Source organism: Bos mutus, chromosome 11 (assembly GCF_027580195.1).
Source record: "Bos mutus isolate GX-2022 chromosome 11, NWIPB_WYAK_1.1, whole genome shotgun sequence".
NCBI lineage: Eukaryota > Metazoa > Chordata > Mammalia > Artiodactyla > Bovidae > Bos > Bos mutus.
The window spans coordinates 18,696,890-18,716,254 of record NC_091627.1 but is presented as its reverse complement, the minus strand read 5'-3'; the positions used below and the strand labels follow the sequence as shown (position 1 = coordinate 18,716,254).

The window sequence follows — 19,365 nt, the reverse complement described above, 5'->3', positions numbered from 1 at the left end:
CATCATTCTGTCTACCCCCCACTTTAACCAGGAAAATTGCTTTTTTTGGGGGGTGACTACCTTTTCGGGTATTGAAAAACCCCTGTTTCAGCAAATGTCAGGGCTCTAGTAAGTGGAAGAAGCTTTATACTCTTGTCTTTGACGTTTATGGAAAAAAAATTAATAAAAATTTCCCGACATGTTTACTTCCAGCTAGGTGTTAGTCACTGAAAACCCCACTTCCTTCTTTCATAAAATCAGCGGTTGTCAGGTAGTCAGGTAACACCTACGTATTGGCAAGCTAAGCATGGTGGTGGTTTTGTTTTTCTTTTGTTGCTTTTTTTAAAAAGCTGTCGAGGATAAACAACAAGGTCCCACTGTGTATAGCACAGGGAAAACTACATTCAGTATCCTGTGATAAACCATAATGGAAAAAGCACGGAGAAGAATGTGTATATATGTACACCTGAATCACTTTGCTGCATAGAATTTAACACAACATTGTTCATCAACTATACTTCAATAAAATAAATTTCAAAAGAGAGCTGCAGAGGACTGTGAGGATCTAGACGGGGGTTTCTCAAGCTTGCGTTACTGACATCTGGGACCAGATAATTCTTTGCTGGGGGCTGTCCTGTGTGTCACAAGACCTTCATCAGCATCCCTGGCCTCTAACATTAGGTACCAATAGCGAGTGTGCATGCACGAAACACACACACACACATTCTTCAGTTGTCAGTGTGTGTGTGTGTTGTGTTGATGGTGGCAAATCACTCCGGCTGAGAACCACTGATCCGCATCCTAACCTAAATGCACTATTTCAGAGACAAGGAAGCCAGGGCTAAAAGACGCTAAGTGCTTACTCCAGGGCACAGCAGCCCCGTGCTACAAACTCCAGGCCCAAAAAGCTTTCCAGTTTAGTGGGGGACCAGCTCAGTGGGGAACTTAGCTCCCAGCTCTTCTTGGCTTTCCTAAACTTATTTCACATGCATGTGGGACTTGTCGTAAACAATTAACACCTGTCTAATCATCTTAACATCAATATAATTACAACACATAAAGTATGCAAAGTAAAGGGAGGAGAAATATCTATAAAGTAAAAACTCTGCAACATTCATTTTTAGCCTATTTTCCTCAACAAATATTTTCTCCTATGGATAAGCTTTTGTCCCCATCTTGGTAAATTTTTAATTTTCTCTTTATCCTTGATGTCACAACAGGAGGACAAGTCTTGAGATATGCACACATATCCACCCATACATATATGTACATGTGGATATTAGTACACACACATTTACATAAAACTTGTTTCCCTGAGAATTTAGTGGACTCTCTAAATCTGAGATCGGAAATTTTCTTTAGTTCCAGGGACTCTTTTTCAGCTATCAGTTAAAAAAAACTCCCCCCTTTCTACTCTCTTTTCCCTCTTCTGGAGCTCCTTTAAGGTGGATGCTAATATTGACTCTTTTGAATTTATTCTCATTGGCTCTTAATTTCTATTTCAGTGTCCATCAGCTCCTTGTGTTCGCATAACATGGGGCCCCACTCATTCCGTCTTCCTATGTGTGTAGCTTGCCATTTATCAAATCTTAGTTTTCATTTCAACAAGTTGCTTAAAAAAAAAAAATCTCCAAGCCTTTTACCGGTTCTTTTTCACTAGTACTTGCCCATTTCAATAATTTAATAACCTCCCTAGCCCCTTGAAGAATCCAAATCATTCATTCTTACTGAAAAGCCTTGCTTTGATTGCCTTATTAAATCTGTTTCTTCAAGTATGAGATTTTCAACTTCTCTTCAACTGTTAGGCTATTCTTGATACTATCTAAGTTAGATTTTCATTTTGATGAAGTCTACCCATTTTTTTTCTTCTTTGTTTATAGCTTTCTTTGCCCTACCCAAGACACTTTTGCCTACTCCAGGGGGCAAAGATATCCTCCTGTGTTCTTCAAGAAGTTTTGTAGGTTTAGCTTTTATACTTAAATCTGTGATCCATTTCAAATTAATATTTTGTGTAAGGGATGGGAGAGGGTCGTGGCTCCCTTGTTCCATGTAGATATTCGGCTGTTTTGGCTGCATTTGTTAACTTTTAGAATCAGCTTGTCAGTTCCCCTGCTGACATTTTGATTAGGATTGTGTTGAATAGTAACATCAATTTGAGAAGCAATGACATCTTCACAATATTGTCTTCCAACCCCCACACACACCATATACCTCTTCATTTATTTAGGTCTTCTCTAGTTTCTGTCAGCAGCGTTTTGTAGTTTTCAATGTCAGTTTCTTACGTATCTTTTGTTAAATCTGTTCCTAAATATACTTGGCTATTCTCAACTGCAGTATCATCTTTGTAGCTGAAATCTACTATTCTTCACTGTCTTGGTCTGCACAGCCCTCCCTGGACGAGAGACAGAGCAGCTAATAGAATTGTGCTCACATGACAGGGGACTCTTTTTTAATGTCTTTATGGCAGTGTGTACACGTCCATCCCGAACTCCCTGCCTCTTTCCCCCGTCTGCCCCCTCTGGTTTGTTCTCTGAGTCTGTTTTACAGGTGACTCTTGAATAAGGCGGGGATTAATCAGGGTATAATTTATAGCCAGCCCTCTATACCTGTGGTTCCTTCATATCCTCAAATTCAACCAACCATGGACCTTATTCGAATCTGCTACTGAAAAATATCGCCGTGTAGGTGGACCTGCGCAGCTCAAACCAGCATCGTGCAAGGGTCACCTGCATTTGGGCTCGGGGATGGGGCTGTTATGTGGAACCTGTGAGGGTCACCTGCATTTGAACTGGGGGATGGGGCTGTTACATGGGACCTGCGTGGGTCACCTGCATTTGAGCTGGGGGGGCGGGGATGTCACGTGGGACCTGCACTTCCAGAAGGTCTCACAGCCCTCCTCCTGACGCCACACCACCAGCAGCACTCCCTGCCCTCTGCTCCAGTCACTGTCCTCCCTGAAGGAGGGGCCACGGCGGTGAAGGGCACAACGTGGTGCTCCCGGGGGCGCAGCCCGGGCCCCTCCCCTCCTAGGCACCGCCCATAGGCACCCGGGGCACCTGCCTCCCTCAGCAGCGGTGTGTGTCTTCTACCAGCCAGCACTTCTCTCCGCCCGCCATCATTCCTGCTCCAACCTCCTCAGGATTCCTCACAACTGCTGGTCCCCCGAGGCTGCCATCTTCTTTCTGAGTCAAACTTCACAGTCACTTAAAGACTTAAAAAACATTTTCTATCACTTGTAAGGTCCTGTCCAGGGAGCAGACCCACCACATACGTGCAGCCCATCATTTTTAGGTCAAAAGTTCCATGTTTGTTTTTAACATATAATAAAGCCTAGATCAAATATTACTACAATCAAATTAGTTGATTATGCTTTTTTATTTTCTTTCCAGATAAGACAGGTAAGAGAGAAAATGGAAAGGGTATCTGGCATAATTAACAAGCAGCACAAACCAAACAACAGAGGCAGAAGTGAGTCCACCCGCCAACCAGTCTGACAAAGCTGTTCACACAGGGTGATCACAGCAAACTCAACTGCACTTCAGAAGACAAGAAACACACGCGCGCCTAAGAATGACACATCCCAACTCACCTCTCTAATTTGCACACCCAGAAAAAGAAGTCTGGTTGATTATTCACTCACGGTAATTAACATTATGATATGAGGACTGCGAATACAAAATTGTCCACAAAGAAAACTAGAAAAGAATGCATACTCACCCAGCCCAGAGATATTTATTGCTTTCACGGATTTCTTCATTTTGTAGAGAACCATCCGGTCCACGTCCAAGGCCTAAAATACAGAGAATGTACTCATTAACACACGCTTGAGCTTAGATCACAGCTACAGAGAACAGCCATACGAGAGCCACGAGGAGGCCGGTCTGGGGCCACCTCCCTGGGACCAGGGCTCAGTGCGGTGGGGAGGCAGGTGGTCCCTAAAAGCCACCGCCTTGCCACACCCGAGTTGTCTCTGATCGCTGTGCCCGCTAGAAACTGGCCTCCCACGGTGTAGCAAGTCAACCTGGACCAACTCTGCTTCCACCAACCCTCAGTTTATCCCTATGAACCAGCCAGGCCCAGGGACGTGCCAGCCTGCCAGGGCCTGGACCAACCACCACACCATAGGTGTATACAGCTCTTACGATGCCTAGCACACGGTAAGGGCTCAAATAATATTTGTTCAATGACTAATCATACCTGGAGTTTTAATCACAAAAGACACAGGGGTAAAATGTCCTTTTATCCCAACAAAACTCTACAGAAGAGCAAGGGGTGTCACTTTTTGTTGTGATGGGAGAGAAAAAGCATTTGTACACTGGGACAGGGACACCAAACACAGGACTTTCGTGAAGACTCAAGGCACACCTGCAGGGAAGTAGCCAGCTAATATCTGGTGTACAACAGATAATCAATAACAGTACTTGTTACTCATTTTGAGTTTGATCCAAAAAGTACAACGACAGATCATCTTACACAGAGCACACCTCTGCCCAGAGAGACAGATTCTGGACATCCAGCCTTCCTGAATCTCCTCTTGAATCCATTTTCAACGTGAGCTCAGTTGCTCAGTCGTGTCCGACTATTGAGACCCCATGAACTGTAGCCCACCAGGCTCCTCTGTCCATAGGATTCTTCAGGCATGAATACTGGAGTGGGTAGCCATTCCCTTTCTCCAGGGGATCTTCCTGATCCAGGGACGGAGAATCCACATCTCCTGCTTGGCAGGTGGATTCTTTACCACTGAGCCACCGGGGAAGCCCTTTTCAATACCTGCTTCTTAAGTCCTAGTTCTAACGCAGCAATGACTATTTTTTGCTGGATGCTAAAAACAGATGTGACTGCTGCTGACAATTTTAAACAGAAAAATGATCCCAAGGCATCAGATATTTGACAGAGTGGTTAAATACAAAGAAAGAATGCAATAAAAAAGCATTGTTTTCCAATATTTTGTAGGAAAGAGTAGGTAGGGACAGTAAACATAATTATAGAGAATTAGCTTTTATTTTCCTAGGAGGTCATCTCTAATCCATTCCTGACTTTCCCTTGAGATATAAAAAGAGATTTGGAAACAGCAAATAAAAATGAACATCACTACTGAACTATCTTTCTCACAAAATCTCATCAATTTTTACTGCCCACACATGCACCGACTCCCAGGGTTCCCAGGGCCAGCAAGAAGACAGGGTCTGCTCAGGGCTGTGTCAGAAACCCTACTTCCTGAAGCTTGGACAATGATGTGTCAGAGAACACGGCTCTCACATACAAAGACAAGTTCAATACAGGCATCAAAAGCTCCGGAAGGGCCCAATCCCCACATAAGGGGCCACATCTGATCTGTTCTACTCAACATCTCACCTAGAGTATTGAGGCAATTTGGTCCTGCCCAGACTTTGGAATCACTAGAAAAGAATCTATTGTGCCTGCATGCTTAGTCGCGTCCAGCTCTTTGCAACCCCAGGGACTGTAGCCTGCCAGGCTCCTCTGTCCACAGGATTCTCCAAGTAAGAATACTGGAGTGGGTTGCCATGCCCTCCTCCAGGGCATCTTCCCCACTCAGGGAGGGAACTCGTGTCTCCTGCCTTGGCAGGTGGATTCTTTACCACTGCGCTATGTAGAAAAGTGTGTAGAAAAGAGTCTGACTTGCCTTCAAATAATAAAACCTGCTCCTCTTTCTAAAGCTCCCCTCAGACAGCAGAAGACATCAACAGCAGCCTGGTCAGACTATATGGAAACACTGTAAGTCAGCCAGTATTCATATTAAGCCCCTCCTGTGTGGTAGGAGGTGTGAAGGTTGAAAACATTCTGCACAGAAGAGAGAAACTCACAAGAGTCGGAGGGACCGCTCCCTGCCCAGAAGGTCCTAGGACAACCTCTCAGCTCTTCGGCAAAGCTTGATGAACCTGCACCCTGAACTTCGGTTACAATGAATTAATGAGGCTCCCATCAACCTGCTACCTTCTCTTGGCTTCCAAATACTGTACACCTCCTCCCCCCACCACCCAGAACACTCTCCCTTCCTCCTCATGACCCTCAGCTTCCATGCTGAATCTGATTTGATTGGTTTAGAGGTACCTCTTCCTCCTCAAAGTCTTCTTGGATGGGTCATCTGGGTGCTCCTCACAGCTTCTCGTACCGAGGAGTTTTTTGCTTAAGAACTGACTCATTGGAAAAGACCCTGATGCTGGGAAAGATTGAAGGTGGGAGGAGAAGGGGACGACAGAGGATGAGATGTTGGATGGAATCACCAACTCAATGAACATGAGTTTGAGCAAGGTCCAGGAGTTGGTGATGGACAGGGAGGCCTGGCATGCTGCAGTCCATGGGGTCGCAAAGAGTCGGACGTGACTGAGCGACTGAATTGAAGATTTACTGAGTACCTACCAGGAGCTGAATATGAGCTACATTATACAGATACGATGGTGCGCAAAACAGGACCTGCCCCTGCCTTCATGGAGTTTATAATCTAGCAACTCAATGCCTGAAATAAACACAAATTAACTGTGACCACAGCTGGGGTCCAGGACTGAGCTTGACCTGCTTTTCTACTTGACCAGCTCTGCCTCGATATGGATGCTGTCTCGTAGGGTACCTACCAGGCCCCAGTGTCTGCTAAGTATGGAAATGTGGCTCAGGCACACCTTAAACTGATGCTGTTTTGGACATACTAGGTTAAGTAAAATATAAATAAAACTAATCTTACTGTTCTTTAATGTTCTCTTCTAAGGACAGACAAGGAGCAGCCACTGAAGTCTTCTTGGCAGAGGGCAGAGGGGAGGAGAAGGTCATGCGGACCCAGTGAGAACATGGATCTGGGCAGGCAGGGGAGTGGATTCAGGGAAAGCCCAACCAAAGGTGGCGGACTGGCCGGGCCCCACAGTGGGAAGGTCGAGGCAGGGCAGCAGACACGCTGGAAAGGTCTGCAAGTGGCCACCGAGATCTTCTCTCAACCAGGCTTCAACTCTCCAGCTGCTGGTCCTCCAAGAGAGTAATCTGTCCACGAAGGCTTTGGCTCGATCACACTGAGAAAAACGGGAACTTCAGTGTGGAAGGCTGACAGCAGGGGAAACAGGCTTTATCACAAGGTTAAACTCTGACATTCTCCTCCCAGGTTATACTGTAGGACACACCCTCTCTGATCAAAGTCTTGTAAAAATATGCCGCCCCATGGAATTCTCGCCTTGTCATTAAAGGGCCATGCTGTTTCCTGAACTCAGAAAAGAGCAGATAAGCAGTAACAGCTGCTTTTCCAGTCTGTTAGGAAGAGCCTGGAAGTAAAGGTGAGGTGGGCGGTAGAGGTAATTTTTAATTAAAATTACAAGAGGGAAATGCAATTACCGCCCCACTCAAAAACACACCCCTCATTATAGTGCATATTTACAGATAATTAAGGTTGAACTTAGAAGTTCAAGTGATAAAGACTTGAGTGCTGCAAAAAGCCTCTGTCATTTATATATAAAAACAGCACAGGAATCTTAGAACAAAAATAATAAAAATTTGAGAGTTTCAAGGAACCAAAAGCTTGTACCAACTGGGCTGAGATTTCTAACCAGATCACACCCTCACCCACACCCTGCCCTCTCTAAAATCTACACGAGCTCAGGAAAAGAGAAAAAAAAAAGCTGTAATTACAACCAGAATTTGCATGTAAAAACTATAAACAAGCAAAAATCTAATAGACAATTGAGCCCTAAGCAGGCACCCTGCAACAGCCTACGTCTGGCCAAAGCTCATTAATTCTGAGGAGCCCGACCACAGCTGACCTTTAGTTTATAAAGCAAATTTCACAGAGTAAATTTATCACATAAACAAGGCTGTGGGGATGTGTCTCAGATATTTCAGAGGAAAATAAACAACTGTCTACAACCACTTTTAAGGCCTCTCTTTTGATCCCCTAAACTGTTGTATTAATAGCCACAGTTCTTATTTATTCACGGAAGCAGCTCTCCTCTGAGTCCATGGCTGGTCCAGGGCTGTGCGTGGGAAAGGACATCTTCCCGGGAGGACGCACACGCTTCTCCTTTTCAGACCCGTGCTGTCCAGGATGGCAGCCACTAGCCACAGACGAATATTTAGGGTAAACTTACAGAGTCAATTCCTCAGCCTCGCTCCCTTTTCTCTGGAGCTCCCTCCGGTAATGGACCAGAGACCATTTCCAAGCAGGTTGCCCTCGATGCTTCTTCTCTTCTCTGCGGGTCCCTCTGTGTGCCACCCTCCAGGGCTGCCCCATAAAACACTGGGAGCACTTAGGGGCCCACGCCCTCTTCCTTCGGTGAGCTTGGCACCAACATCACCATGTGACACGCCCGTCTCCCCTGCTCCAAGGGCCGTACGGGGACCTCCATTCTGGCACAAAGGCACCCTGGTCCTGATGCTGGACTGCGGGACCACACCTCGAGGCTGTCTGAGGCGAGCCTCGGGCATCCGGGGTCGACAGGAATGTCCGCCCCTCAGTCTGTTTACAGGCGGCCATGAGCCAAAGATCTGTCCAATACATGATGATGGGGTGATGCGGGATGCCAACTTTGAACCCCCGTTAAAAGAAAGGTTCATACATACATATATAAATGAATAAGAAAAAAAAAAAGAAAGTGAGAGAAAGAAAAGTCATCCCTCCCAGAAGGAATTCCACTCTTCTCATTAGTAGACCTGCATTACCAAAAAACCATAAAGAAGGCTGAGCACTGAAGAACTGATGCTTTTGAACTGCGGTGCTGAAGAAGACCCTTAAGCACCCCTTCGACAGCAAGGAGATCAAACCAGTCAATCCTAAAGGAAATCAACCCTGAATATTCAAGGGAAGGGCTGATGTTGAAGCTGAAGCTCCAATACCTTGGCTACCTGATGCGAAAAACTGATTCGTTGGAAAAAGACTCTGATGCTGGGAAAGACCGAAGGCAAAAAGAGAAGAGGATGGCAGAGATTGAGATGATTAGATAGCATGACGGACTCAATGGACATGAATCTGAGTAAACTCCAGGAGATAGTGAAGGACAAGGGAGTCTAACATGCTGCAGTTCACAGAGTCACAAAGAGTCGGACACAACTTAGAGACTGAACAGCAACAACAAAACCAAAAGAACTACACTTCATCATCATCATTATTATATTTTGATTTTTATTAATAAAACATTTTTGTGGAAATTTATTTTATCTCTTATTATCTAAGCATGTACACAGTTTCCTCAATTTTGCCTCTGGGGCTGAAAAGGCTGAAATATTTACCATCTGGCCCTTTGCAGATAAACTCTGCTGACCCCTGACCTGTGGATCCACAGAAACGTTTCTCCAGCACCGTCAGGCGCCCTGCTGCTCCTGCCCTGACCTGGAGGCCCAGCTTCGTCCCCAGCTTCGTCCCCAGCTCCCTAAGGCCACAACTGGAGCCAGCAGGGGTGGCAATGGCCTGGCCTACCGTTGGAAACCAGAGATGCTGCCCCGGAGGACAGCGGACCACAGGCCTCCCCATTCAGGCCACGATCCAAGCCTGACCCATCTCCTGTCCCCTCAGTCCTTTCAAGAAGGACCAACTGGAGAGAAAACGACAGATTTGAAGGACAGAAGACCAAATAGCAAAACAAAACAATGCGCAGACCTGTGCCCTAAGGACAGCTTTGCCAAGAAAGGGTTGTACAGACATCGAGATGGCGGCTTTGCCTCATCGCACGTTTGACCTGCCTTCTGAAGTCACGGAGAACATTAATGACAGTGTCAAATATTTCCAGAAGCCTTTTGGGAAGCACAGAAATGCACTGTGGCCTGCAGGCTCGGTTTAAAGCAAGAGCAATAATGGATTGCCCTCCTCCTGGGAATAAAGCAGAGGCCAGGAGAATAGCAGGTGTCATGAAGAATAAAGATCAAATAAATAGCCAAGCTGGATCACAGCTGTGTGCAACGTGTGCGTGAGGACAAACCAGAAGGTCGAACTTTGGTGTTGCCTAACACAATCAAAGTTACTCATAGTATGTGAATATCTGCATTGGAAGATACATACAAAGATGTTCGTGGCACACTTCCATGGAGCTGAAGACTTGGCAAAACCAAATGCCTATCAATGGGAAAATGGATGAACTGTCGTATATACATATATCAGAATGCTACACAGTGATGGAAACGAGCAAACTTTGCCCACACAGAACACAAATGAAAATTCACAGAAATATTAAAGAAGCAATTTGCAAAAGTAAATGCACAATACCATAAAAAATTTTTAGATAGACAAAATTAGACTGTGTTCAGGGATTTAGATTATATTTAAGGGTGTAGATGTTACTGAGAAAAAATGGGAAAGAGCCACAAATGCCCAACTAGGGGGGTAACCTCACACACGATAGTGCCCTCCTAGGATCCAAGTCTAGACTTGTTAGGATGACTGATGCCAACTGGGTCACATAGCTGAAGCTGTGAAGTGGAAAAGAACACAGACCATGTATAAAGACCTGGGATAACAAAGGAGAGCCCTGAGGGATGTGGGCTCAATAAGGCCCATGTAAGGCTGAAGGACCGAGTATCCACAGGCTCCCCATGGACCCTTCTCCTTGGAAAGTCAGCCCCCAACACAGGCCTTATCAGAATCACTAATGCAGAGAAACGGAAACAGATGATGTGAACCCAGCTTTATAAAAGTGCTCTCCATCCTGATTTTACTGGGGGGTGAGTTCTGGGAAATCTGAGGAGCTAAAAAGCAAAGGCGAATTTCGGAAAGAGAGCTACAATCCACCAAAAGCAAAGAAAGGCACCTGGCCCTGGTGCCCTGTTCCCGGACAGATGAAGGGTGGGGGGAGGGCCTGGCCCGGTCCCCCAACACCTCCCACAGTGCTCTGCTCACAAACAGAAGGGACCTTATCCCAGAAGGTGCCAGCACACCCCTGCAGGAAGCGGGGTGGGGAACAGGCGTGGACCCAGCACCGCAGGCCTGGCCATGCAGAAAAAGCAGCATGGGAGGCTGGGAGTGAGGTCAGCCTGGGGGCACAGGAGCAAGCCACACGAACGCCATGCTGTCAGCACAAACGGGGCAGGGGGGACTGGAGATGTCGTTTTGTTTTCGGGCCCCGTGTGCAGACAAGGAGCACAAAGTAAGACTTTGTTCTGCAAGCTAAGGAGCAAGCTTCCAGAACTGCACCCCCAACCCCGTGTGCTGACAGCTGGGCGTCCAGAGTTCCAGAGTGGCCAGGGGAGCTTAGCAAGCTTCTACACGCACCTTTCCTAATGTTGGGAAATCATCGCTCTTGCACCCTACTCCCTGGGCTTCGTTTTAAGCCCCTTCCTCTAAGCTCATCCAGGTGCAGGGGCACACCTGCCCAGACCACGGGTGTAACCAGTCTGGGGTTCCAGAATCTTCCAAGAGCCGAGGAGGGGTAGGCAGGGCCTAGTTCCACCATCGACTCCGGGCTTTTCCAGGGGAAGCTCAGAGAGAGGACCGCTATCTGGCCGTGTCTTGATCCTCCACTTCTCGGTTCCTGTTTCCCATCCCAAAGGCCTGGCACCCTGCCCTGTGATGAGGCAGGAAGGAGGGAGAAGGGAAACCCAGAAGGAGGAAGGAAGGAACCAGCCAGCTTGTTGAGGCCCCAGAGACACCTGCCACATACAGAGCCACCCTCGCAGCAGCACGGCAGCGGGAGTTTTCCAGGGGGGAAAAGGAGGTGAAAATGCAAATCAGTACACATGCTCGCTGGACTCCTGTTGCACAGCCCAGCCCCATGGGCGGATCACATGGCTGGTCACTGCTGGGACAGACCCAGGGCAGCACAGGGCCTGGTGGCTGCTTCGGGAGACCCGGCCCTGGTCCACTTAGGGTGAGAACAACAGGGGCCAAGGGGGCCAACTACTGGGAGTCCATGCCCCCCCCCACCCCGCAGATGGCATGGAGGATACCTAGACCCCAGGACCCTGCACTCACAGCTGGGGTCTGGATGGGCTTGTTCCCCAGGGTGCTCCACCCCAGAACCTAAGGGTGGTCATCTGTAAGGAGTGATAGAGCTTGTACGAACACTGGGCAGACACTTGTGTAAGGGGTGAAGCTGAGGTGCCCAGGGCATGAGGGCATCAAGCCTGCCCGAAGCCCTGGCGCTCCAAATGGGACTCCTGGCGCCAGGAAGCCTACAGGTGGGTAGACACCAGGGGCCCCCTGCTCCCTGCTCCGTTTAATCTCAGGAGCGTGCAGAACCCTTCAGGGGTGTGAGAGCTGAAAAGAGGGTGTGGGGGGAATTTACCATCAGCAACCCCAGCCTGGAACACGGCAGGGCTGCTTTACAGAAAAGGCATCAGATGAGTTCATCCAAAGAACAGAAACCTCTGCTACACACACACACACACACACAGTGGACGATGGCTTCCACCACGACGGAAAGCAAACTGAACCCAGCTGGGACCAGAGAGGAGGACCGCAGCGGGGCAGAGGGCCTCACCCCTTCTTCTCCCTCTGAACCACTCCACCCCCAGACGGCACTCTCTCACCCAGGAAGCGGGGGGTGGGTTGGGGTGGGTAGCTGGGGAGTGGAGAGCATAGCTTGGACAAAACCGCGGGACCGGCCAGGTCAGGGCGGAGGGAAAGGTAAGGTTTCAGAGGAGCCAGCAACTCGGCAGGAAGAGGCGGCCACAGAGCCAGGCGAGCTGGTGGGGTGCGGCTGGACCTGGGGGCAGGGACGGGCAGCCAAAGGCAAGAGCAGCTCTCGGTGGACTGAGGCGGCTGCCGGGGGTCTCAGAGCCTGCTTATTTTCAACATCTGGGGATGTGAGTGTTTCTCCCCAAGGAAGGGCTTCAGACCATTCGTTTTACTTTCTTTGTTCTCTATCCAAAGAAAACTAAACCCCAGCTGACAGAGTCAGAGAGACAGAGCAGGAGACGGGTTCCCACAGCCCAGGGGAGAGGCCCCCTCCCGCCTGCAGGACCCCCGGTCAGTCCTCATTCTCCTCTCCACCCTCAACTCACCCCACCACCTGCCCCACTCAGGACACACAGCCACTGCAGCTGCCATCCCAGATGATATAAAAGTAGATATCCTACATTTCTCGGACCAGAATGCTATCTGCTTTTAAAGCTAACATGTGAAGTATTTACTATCCCTCAAAAAAGCAAAGATACAAAATGCGTATTGTTTCTCAAGAAACCTGCAGAAGCTGCAAGTGTCCATAGACGTTCTACTAGTAGAAGCTGAGCAGCCCCATCTACATTTATTACAGGGATAGGAATGATGGATTGTGCAAAACCAAGGGTGGGCGCAATGGCCGGGAAAAGGCATGGGCAGGCTCTGTCACCTACTCATATCATGGCCTGAGACAAGTCACTTCTCCTCTGAGGTCCCAGACAAGAGAGTCAACGAAACTACTGTCTTTAAGGCAGTTTGCATTTCACCTATCCATCTTTCCAAGGAGAGACTGTAAGTGCATTCAAATGCACCCGAAGTGAAGTGAAGTCACTCAGTCATGTCCGAGTCTTTGCGACCCTGTGGACTGTAGCCTACCAGACTCCTCTGTCCATGGGATTCTCCAGGCAAGAATACTGGAGTGGGTTGCCATTTCCTTCTCCAGGGCATCTTCCTGACCCAGGGATCGAACCCGGGTTTCCTGCACTGTAGGCAGACACTTTACCCTCTGAGCCACCAGGGAAGCCAAACACACCTGACACAATGGATTAATTTTCCAGGGTGACTGAGAATCCTGCCCAAGGATCTCAACAGAATAGAGCGATCATTAATGCTGTGAATAATCAATCCTAATCCAAACGTACAAACAAATCCTTGGTAAGAGCAAAACTTAATTTTTAACTAAAAAATGTCGTATTTCCCTGGCTTGGACTTCTCAAAAGAGGAAGAAATGTCAAGTGTGTGTCAGTACAACTCATCAGAAGGTCAAGCTACCAACATGGAGATGTCGGCCAGCAGTCACCTTAGGGGTGGAGGTATTAATAAATCTCACACCTGCATGAGCTCTCAGTTCTTCAAGTACCTTCCAAAGGCCTTTAAGATCAACTCCTAGGGTCACCGGTTCCTCAATTACCTGAACTCCAATGCAGTTCCAACACTATGGCCTCAGGCATCCGTCTGCCCCCCTGCCCACAGGCAACAGCACCTCCGGTCAGCATCTGAGCAGGGAGTGTCACCGGCTGTCTGACACTGGGGACAGCTCTCCTTCCAGCCCTTCCCTGAGGGCCATGTTCTACAGGCCACATGCAAACGTCTCCCTGTCGGTGCATGCCAAGCATACAGTCTGGCTCATTACAAAACACTGATGAGAGAAACTTGGTGAACTAGACAAGTTAATTAATGGAGAAAAAAAAGAAAATTAAGGAAAGGAGAAAATGAGAGACGCTGGCTTGCACTTCCTGTTCTTCAAGTCCCTCAGTTCAGCCCAGGCCCATCCGTGGTCCTGTCAGGTCACCCTTCCTTCCTGCCGGTTCCCTCGCTGGACCGGCCACGGTTAATCTCTCAGCTACAGCTTACTGCTTTCCAACCGTGTCTGGTAGCTATTTATGGACTCGGTTTAGACAAAAACACACCATGCTGTATTTCTCCTCGGGGAACCAGGCCATGTCCCCACATCCTTTCAGACCAGCTGTGGGATGGGGTAACACTTCATACATTCTAAAGCGTGTTAAATGATTAAGACTGAGACCATGACCGCTGCCCAGGGCCCCGGGCCTGACATCCCCAGAGTCGTGCGTGGCACTGGGAGTTGCCAGGACTCCAGGGTTCTAGAAATGAGGATGCAATGAGACTGCCTGGCATTTCCTGCCCCTTCCCCTGACCAACCATAGAGTCTGTGGTCAAACACTAACGGCTGAATTATGAGGAACAATCACCATGTGTGCAGCATACCCTGCAGATTACAGAATGCTAGTCAACAAACCTTAAATGCCCACTTGTGTCCGGCAGCAAGCTAAATGCTAGAAGTGATGAGGATGGATGGAGGTTCAGCCCCAAGGAGAGAGACAACGTGTACTATTTCAGCTTCATAACAATCCCAGAGGTAGTTAATGTAGGTGTTACTTCCCTCATTTTATAGATAGTGAAAGTCTGAAGGCAGGAGGAGAAGGGGACAAAAGAGGATGAGATAGTTGGATGGCATCACCGACTCAATGGACATGAGTTTGAGCAAACTCTGGAAGATGGTGAAGGACAAGGAAGCCTGCCGTGCTGCAGTCCATGGGGTCACAAAGAGCTGGACACGCTGAGCGAATGACCAACAACAGACAGTGAAACTGAGGCTCAGGAGATGAAGTACATTTCCTCCGTAAGGAAACAGCACAGACGGGAGGAGCTGTAATTGGGGTGTGACCCCCAGCTTCTGCCTTCCCTCTCCCACGGCACCCAGCCTGACGGGCCCACACTCCCTTCACAGACCCCACGTAGAACCAGCCCAAACAAGAAACCAGAGGTTGGCAGAGGGCTTCCAGGGCGCGTCCTCTGTGACCAGGGCCCCCGGGGAGGTCCTGGCCTCCTCTGAAGGAGCAGGGCGGCCAACTCCACTCGGCCCTCGGAGGCAGGCCGCCGGCGGGACTCAGCACACCCGCGGTGTCCACTCTCTGGGCCTCATGGCACCACTGGTGCTGCCCCACCCCGCAAAGGCCCAGTGGGCAGGCACGTGACACCTGTGATTTCCTCCCAGGGGTTCTCCCCATGACCTCAGCAAGGCGCTTCTAGGGCACACTGCCGGCAGGCCCCCAGGGAGCGTGCGTGGCAGACACAGCCGACGACATCCCTGCAAACCCCTCCCCATCTGAGCACAAGGCAAGCCTGAGTGTGTGGTTCAAGTGTATAACTACGTAACCCTATAGATGCCACAACCATCACAGACATGAAAATTGCTATGTGCGGAAAGCTCTGCCGCCCACTTTGGAGACCCAGGGGCAGATGGAGTAGACAGAGAGAGCGTTAAAGGGCAGGGTGAAGCCACAGACCTGCTGTGCAGGCCAAGTTCATGCCAGGTTCATGCCACATTTAAAGTGCTCTCAGAGCAGGATGTTGAGCCCGAAACCTCAAGCAGAAGAACAAGGCATTAGGCCCCCATCGGCCGTAAAGAGGGAAGAAACCTGGGTCACGCAGGACACCCCGGGGCCAACCTGGCTCCACCACTAACTGTCTGTGTGGCCTTGGCCAACGGTCAGCTTCTCAGCCCTGGCCTGGGCTGGCTCATCGGAAAACTCGCCACTGTCCACAGGAATGCTAGCGTGGAGTTTTTTCTAGACTTAAATTCCAGGAGTCTATGCCTCTATGCACATGGGAGTGGATAGATCACAAAGAACGGCATTATTTAACACAAACTTCATCCCTGGATTCAGGGTCCCTGACCATAAGGGACTTCCAATCTAACTGAAATACACAACCTACACGTTAAATGGTCCAGGAAAATTCACCAGGTAACTGACTAGCAAACATCGGGGGGTGTTACGGCTAGAATCAGTGAATGCCAGGGAAACAGAGCAAATTCCCATACCTACCAATCACCCGCAACTGATGCCTTCTGCTCAGCGTGCTATGAATTCTCCTGGGAACCCTCTGAGCTGGGGGCATTACCCTTGTTTCAGAGAAGAAGAAACTGAGGCTCAAACAATTAGCTCTCACTGGGTCACCTAGCAAGTAGGTGGCAGAAGTCACCAAGAGTCACACCCTCGACTGTGACTCCACAGCCCACGGTCTAACATTTCCTCATATTTGAAAACTAAGAGTTCTACATAAATTGATTATCTGGGGGGAAAAAATAACATGGAAAAAACCAAAAGTTTTTTTTTTTTTTTTTTTAACTAAAAAAAAAAGTTTTAGCTTTAAAACTTCAAAAAATAAACTTATAAAACTTAAAAAACAAAAACAAAAACAAAAAAAACTTATCTTGGTTGGAAATCCCAGAGAAACAAATTTTCTATTGTCCTGTTTTCTTAAATAGAGAATGGAGCACAATTCTGCTTAATGCTCAGGCTCGCTGGGAGCACCAAGACCACCTGGCCTGTAACACCTGGACGGTCCATGTGGGAAGTAGGGCCACTGGGCACCACGCCACAGCCCCGCCCGCGCGCCGCGTCCTCTCTGCCCTCGGCCACCATCCTCCCACTCTGGGCCAGCCTAGACTCCAGGGCGGCTGAGCTGAGGCCTCTTCTGTTGACTTCCAGTTCCTGGACCTGTTTCAGGCAGCCGGGGCTGCTAAGTGTCTGACCCCTAGATATGTGGGGCAAGACTGAGCCTAAGAGCTGGGGGACATGTCACAGAAAGGTAATCACAGACAGAGAGAGCGAGAATGTGTGTGTGTGTGAGAGAGAGTGTGTGTGTGAGAGTTTGTGTGTGTGTGAGAGAGTGTGTGCGTGTGTGAGTCTATGTGTGTGTGTCAGTGTGTGTATGAGAAACTGTGCATATGTGTGTGTGAAAGAGTGTGTGTGAGAGTGTGTAAAAGAGTGTGTGTATGTGTGTGTGAGAGTGAATGTGTGTGTGACAAAGTGTGTGTGTAAGAGTGTGTGTGTGTGAGTGAATGTGTGTGTGAGTATGTGAGTGTGAGTGTGTGAGATATAGTGTGTAAGAGAGTGTGTATGTGTGAATGTGTGAGTATGCGAGTGTGTGTGTGAGAGAGTGTGTGTGTGAGTGTGAGAGTGTGTGTGAGAGTGAGTGTGAGAGTGTGTGAGTGAGTGTGTGTCCATGTGTCTGTGTGGAGTGGAGGGGGGACCATTTCCGATCAGCCCAGCGGAGCGCCAGGTTTTAACCTGAGGACACCTGCCGCGTGCAGTGAGGAGGAGAGAGACCAGGCGAGGACGGGCACTGCTGGCACGTGCAGCAGTAACAGGAACGGCGCCCACGCCCCGAGCACCTGCTCTGTGCCTGCTGCTGGCCCTTGTGCTCTCGGACACCATTTCATTTAACGACTGACTTAGCACCATTCCCAAACTGTAGAATGAGGACACTGAGGGCCAGACTGAGCTTTTAAGACGGACGACACACAAGACAGCGAGCAGTGGGGGTGAGCTCTGAACCCGGGAACACAAATGCCAGTGCTCCCCCTCCCAGGTTCCTTCCGCCTCTCACGCTCCCTTAAAGACCCTTCTCACAGAAAGTGAAAGTGAAGTCACTCAGTCGTGTCTGACTCCGAAACCCTGTGGACTGTAGCCCACCAGGCTCCTCCATCCATGGGATTCTCCAGGCCAGAACACTGGAGTGGGTTGCCATTTCCTTCTCCAGGGGATCGTCCCAAGCCAGGGACCGAACCTGGGTCTCCCGCATTGCAGCAAACGCTTTTAAAGTCTGAGCCACCAGGGAAGCAGCCAGCAAACCCACAGAAGCACACGAATCAAAAAGCGACAGGAGCACCTGAGGAATAAGGTCCCTGAGGCTGATGTTCTATCAGGGAGGCAAACGGCTAAACCATCAATCACCTGGAGCACAGGAGGACAGGGGACCATCTGAGACTCCCCACCTGAGGCACCTGGTGATGTGGAACTGTGCGGAGATGGTGCCTCTCCCCCAAAGCATAAGGTGGTGGCAAAAGGTACTCGGTCCTATCCAACTCTTTGCAACCACTTGAACTGTAGCCTGCCAGGCTCCTCTGTCCACGAATTCTCCAGGCCAGAATACTGGACTGGGTAGCCATTCCCTTCTCCTTGGGATCTTCCCAACCCAGGGTTTGAACCCAGGTCTCTTGCATGGTAGGCAGATTCTTTACCATCTGAGCCACCAGGGAAGCTCAAAGCACAAGGAGGTCTCCCCCAGCTGACAGCAGAGACTTCAGCCTCATCAAGGCTCCCAGCGGCTGCCTCCTCAACACCCGGCCCCTGCAGCCTGTGGCATCAAAACTCGAGAACAGATGAACTGCTGCCAGGCAAAGAGCTGTCTCCTCAATGAAACCCCCACTGGCTGACGGTTCTGCACACGCCACTTGCACACCAGGCCTTCCCGGGGACAAGCGTTTCCCACACAGGGGTGCCACGGTGGCTGAATGACTGGGATGCAGAGGAAGGATCAAGAACACGGGGGACGGAGGAGCGAGGAAGGCAGGCTGTACTGAAGATTACTGAATTGCAGGCATATTCGCTTAAAAGAATTCTGGACCCAGGATGAAACCTTACATACAGCTGAAGGATTAAAAGTTTCACACCGCTCACCTGCTCAGCAGCATCTGGGTTACTGAAAAGATACGTACACCTTGAACAGTGATTAAATCGCCTATCCTAAATGAGCAGGGAGGGTGAGTCTGAAGAGACTTAGAGAGAATCCCATCCAATTTTTTTGCTCACAAATGGAAAGTGTTGTCCAAAGTCAAGCAGTTTCTGGGGAGCAGACCCACAGCCCCCAGTCCAGAGCTCCATCCTGGCCCCAGGACACAACCCTGTGGTCCTTTCGCTAAACTTAAATAACCATCTCCTCCACACACTACTTGTATTAATACGTTCTATCAGCGAGTCAAAGGTGGGGCTCAC

General features: G+C 49.2%; 1 protein-coding gene across 1 annotated transcript in view; it reads right to left on the bottom strand.

The window, feature by feature from the left end:
• Positions 1-19,365, bottom strand: part of ASAP2 (ArfGAP with SH3 domain, ankyrin repeat and PH domain 2) — a 160,717-nt gene that overhangs the window by 109,656 nt on the left and 31,696 nt on the right. Inside the window, 1 exon segment of the mRNA XM_070379081.1 lies at positions 3,697-3,769. Within this exon segment, the coding sequence (XP_070235182.1) occupies positions 3,697-3,769 (73 nt within the window).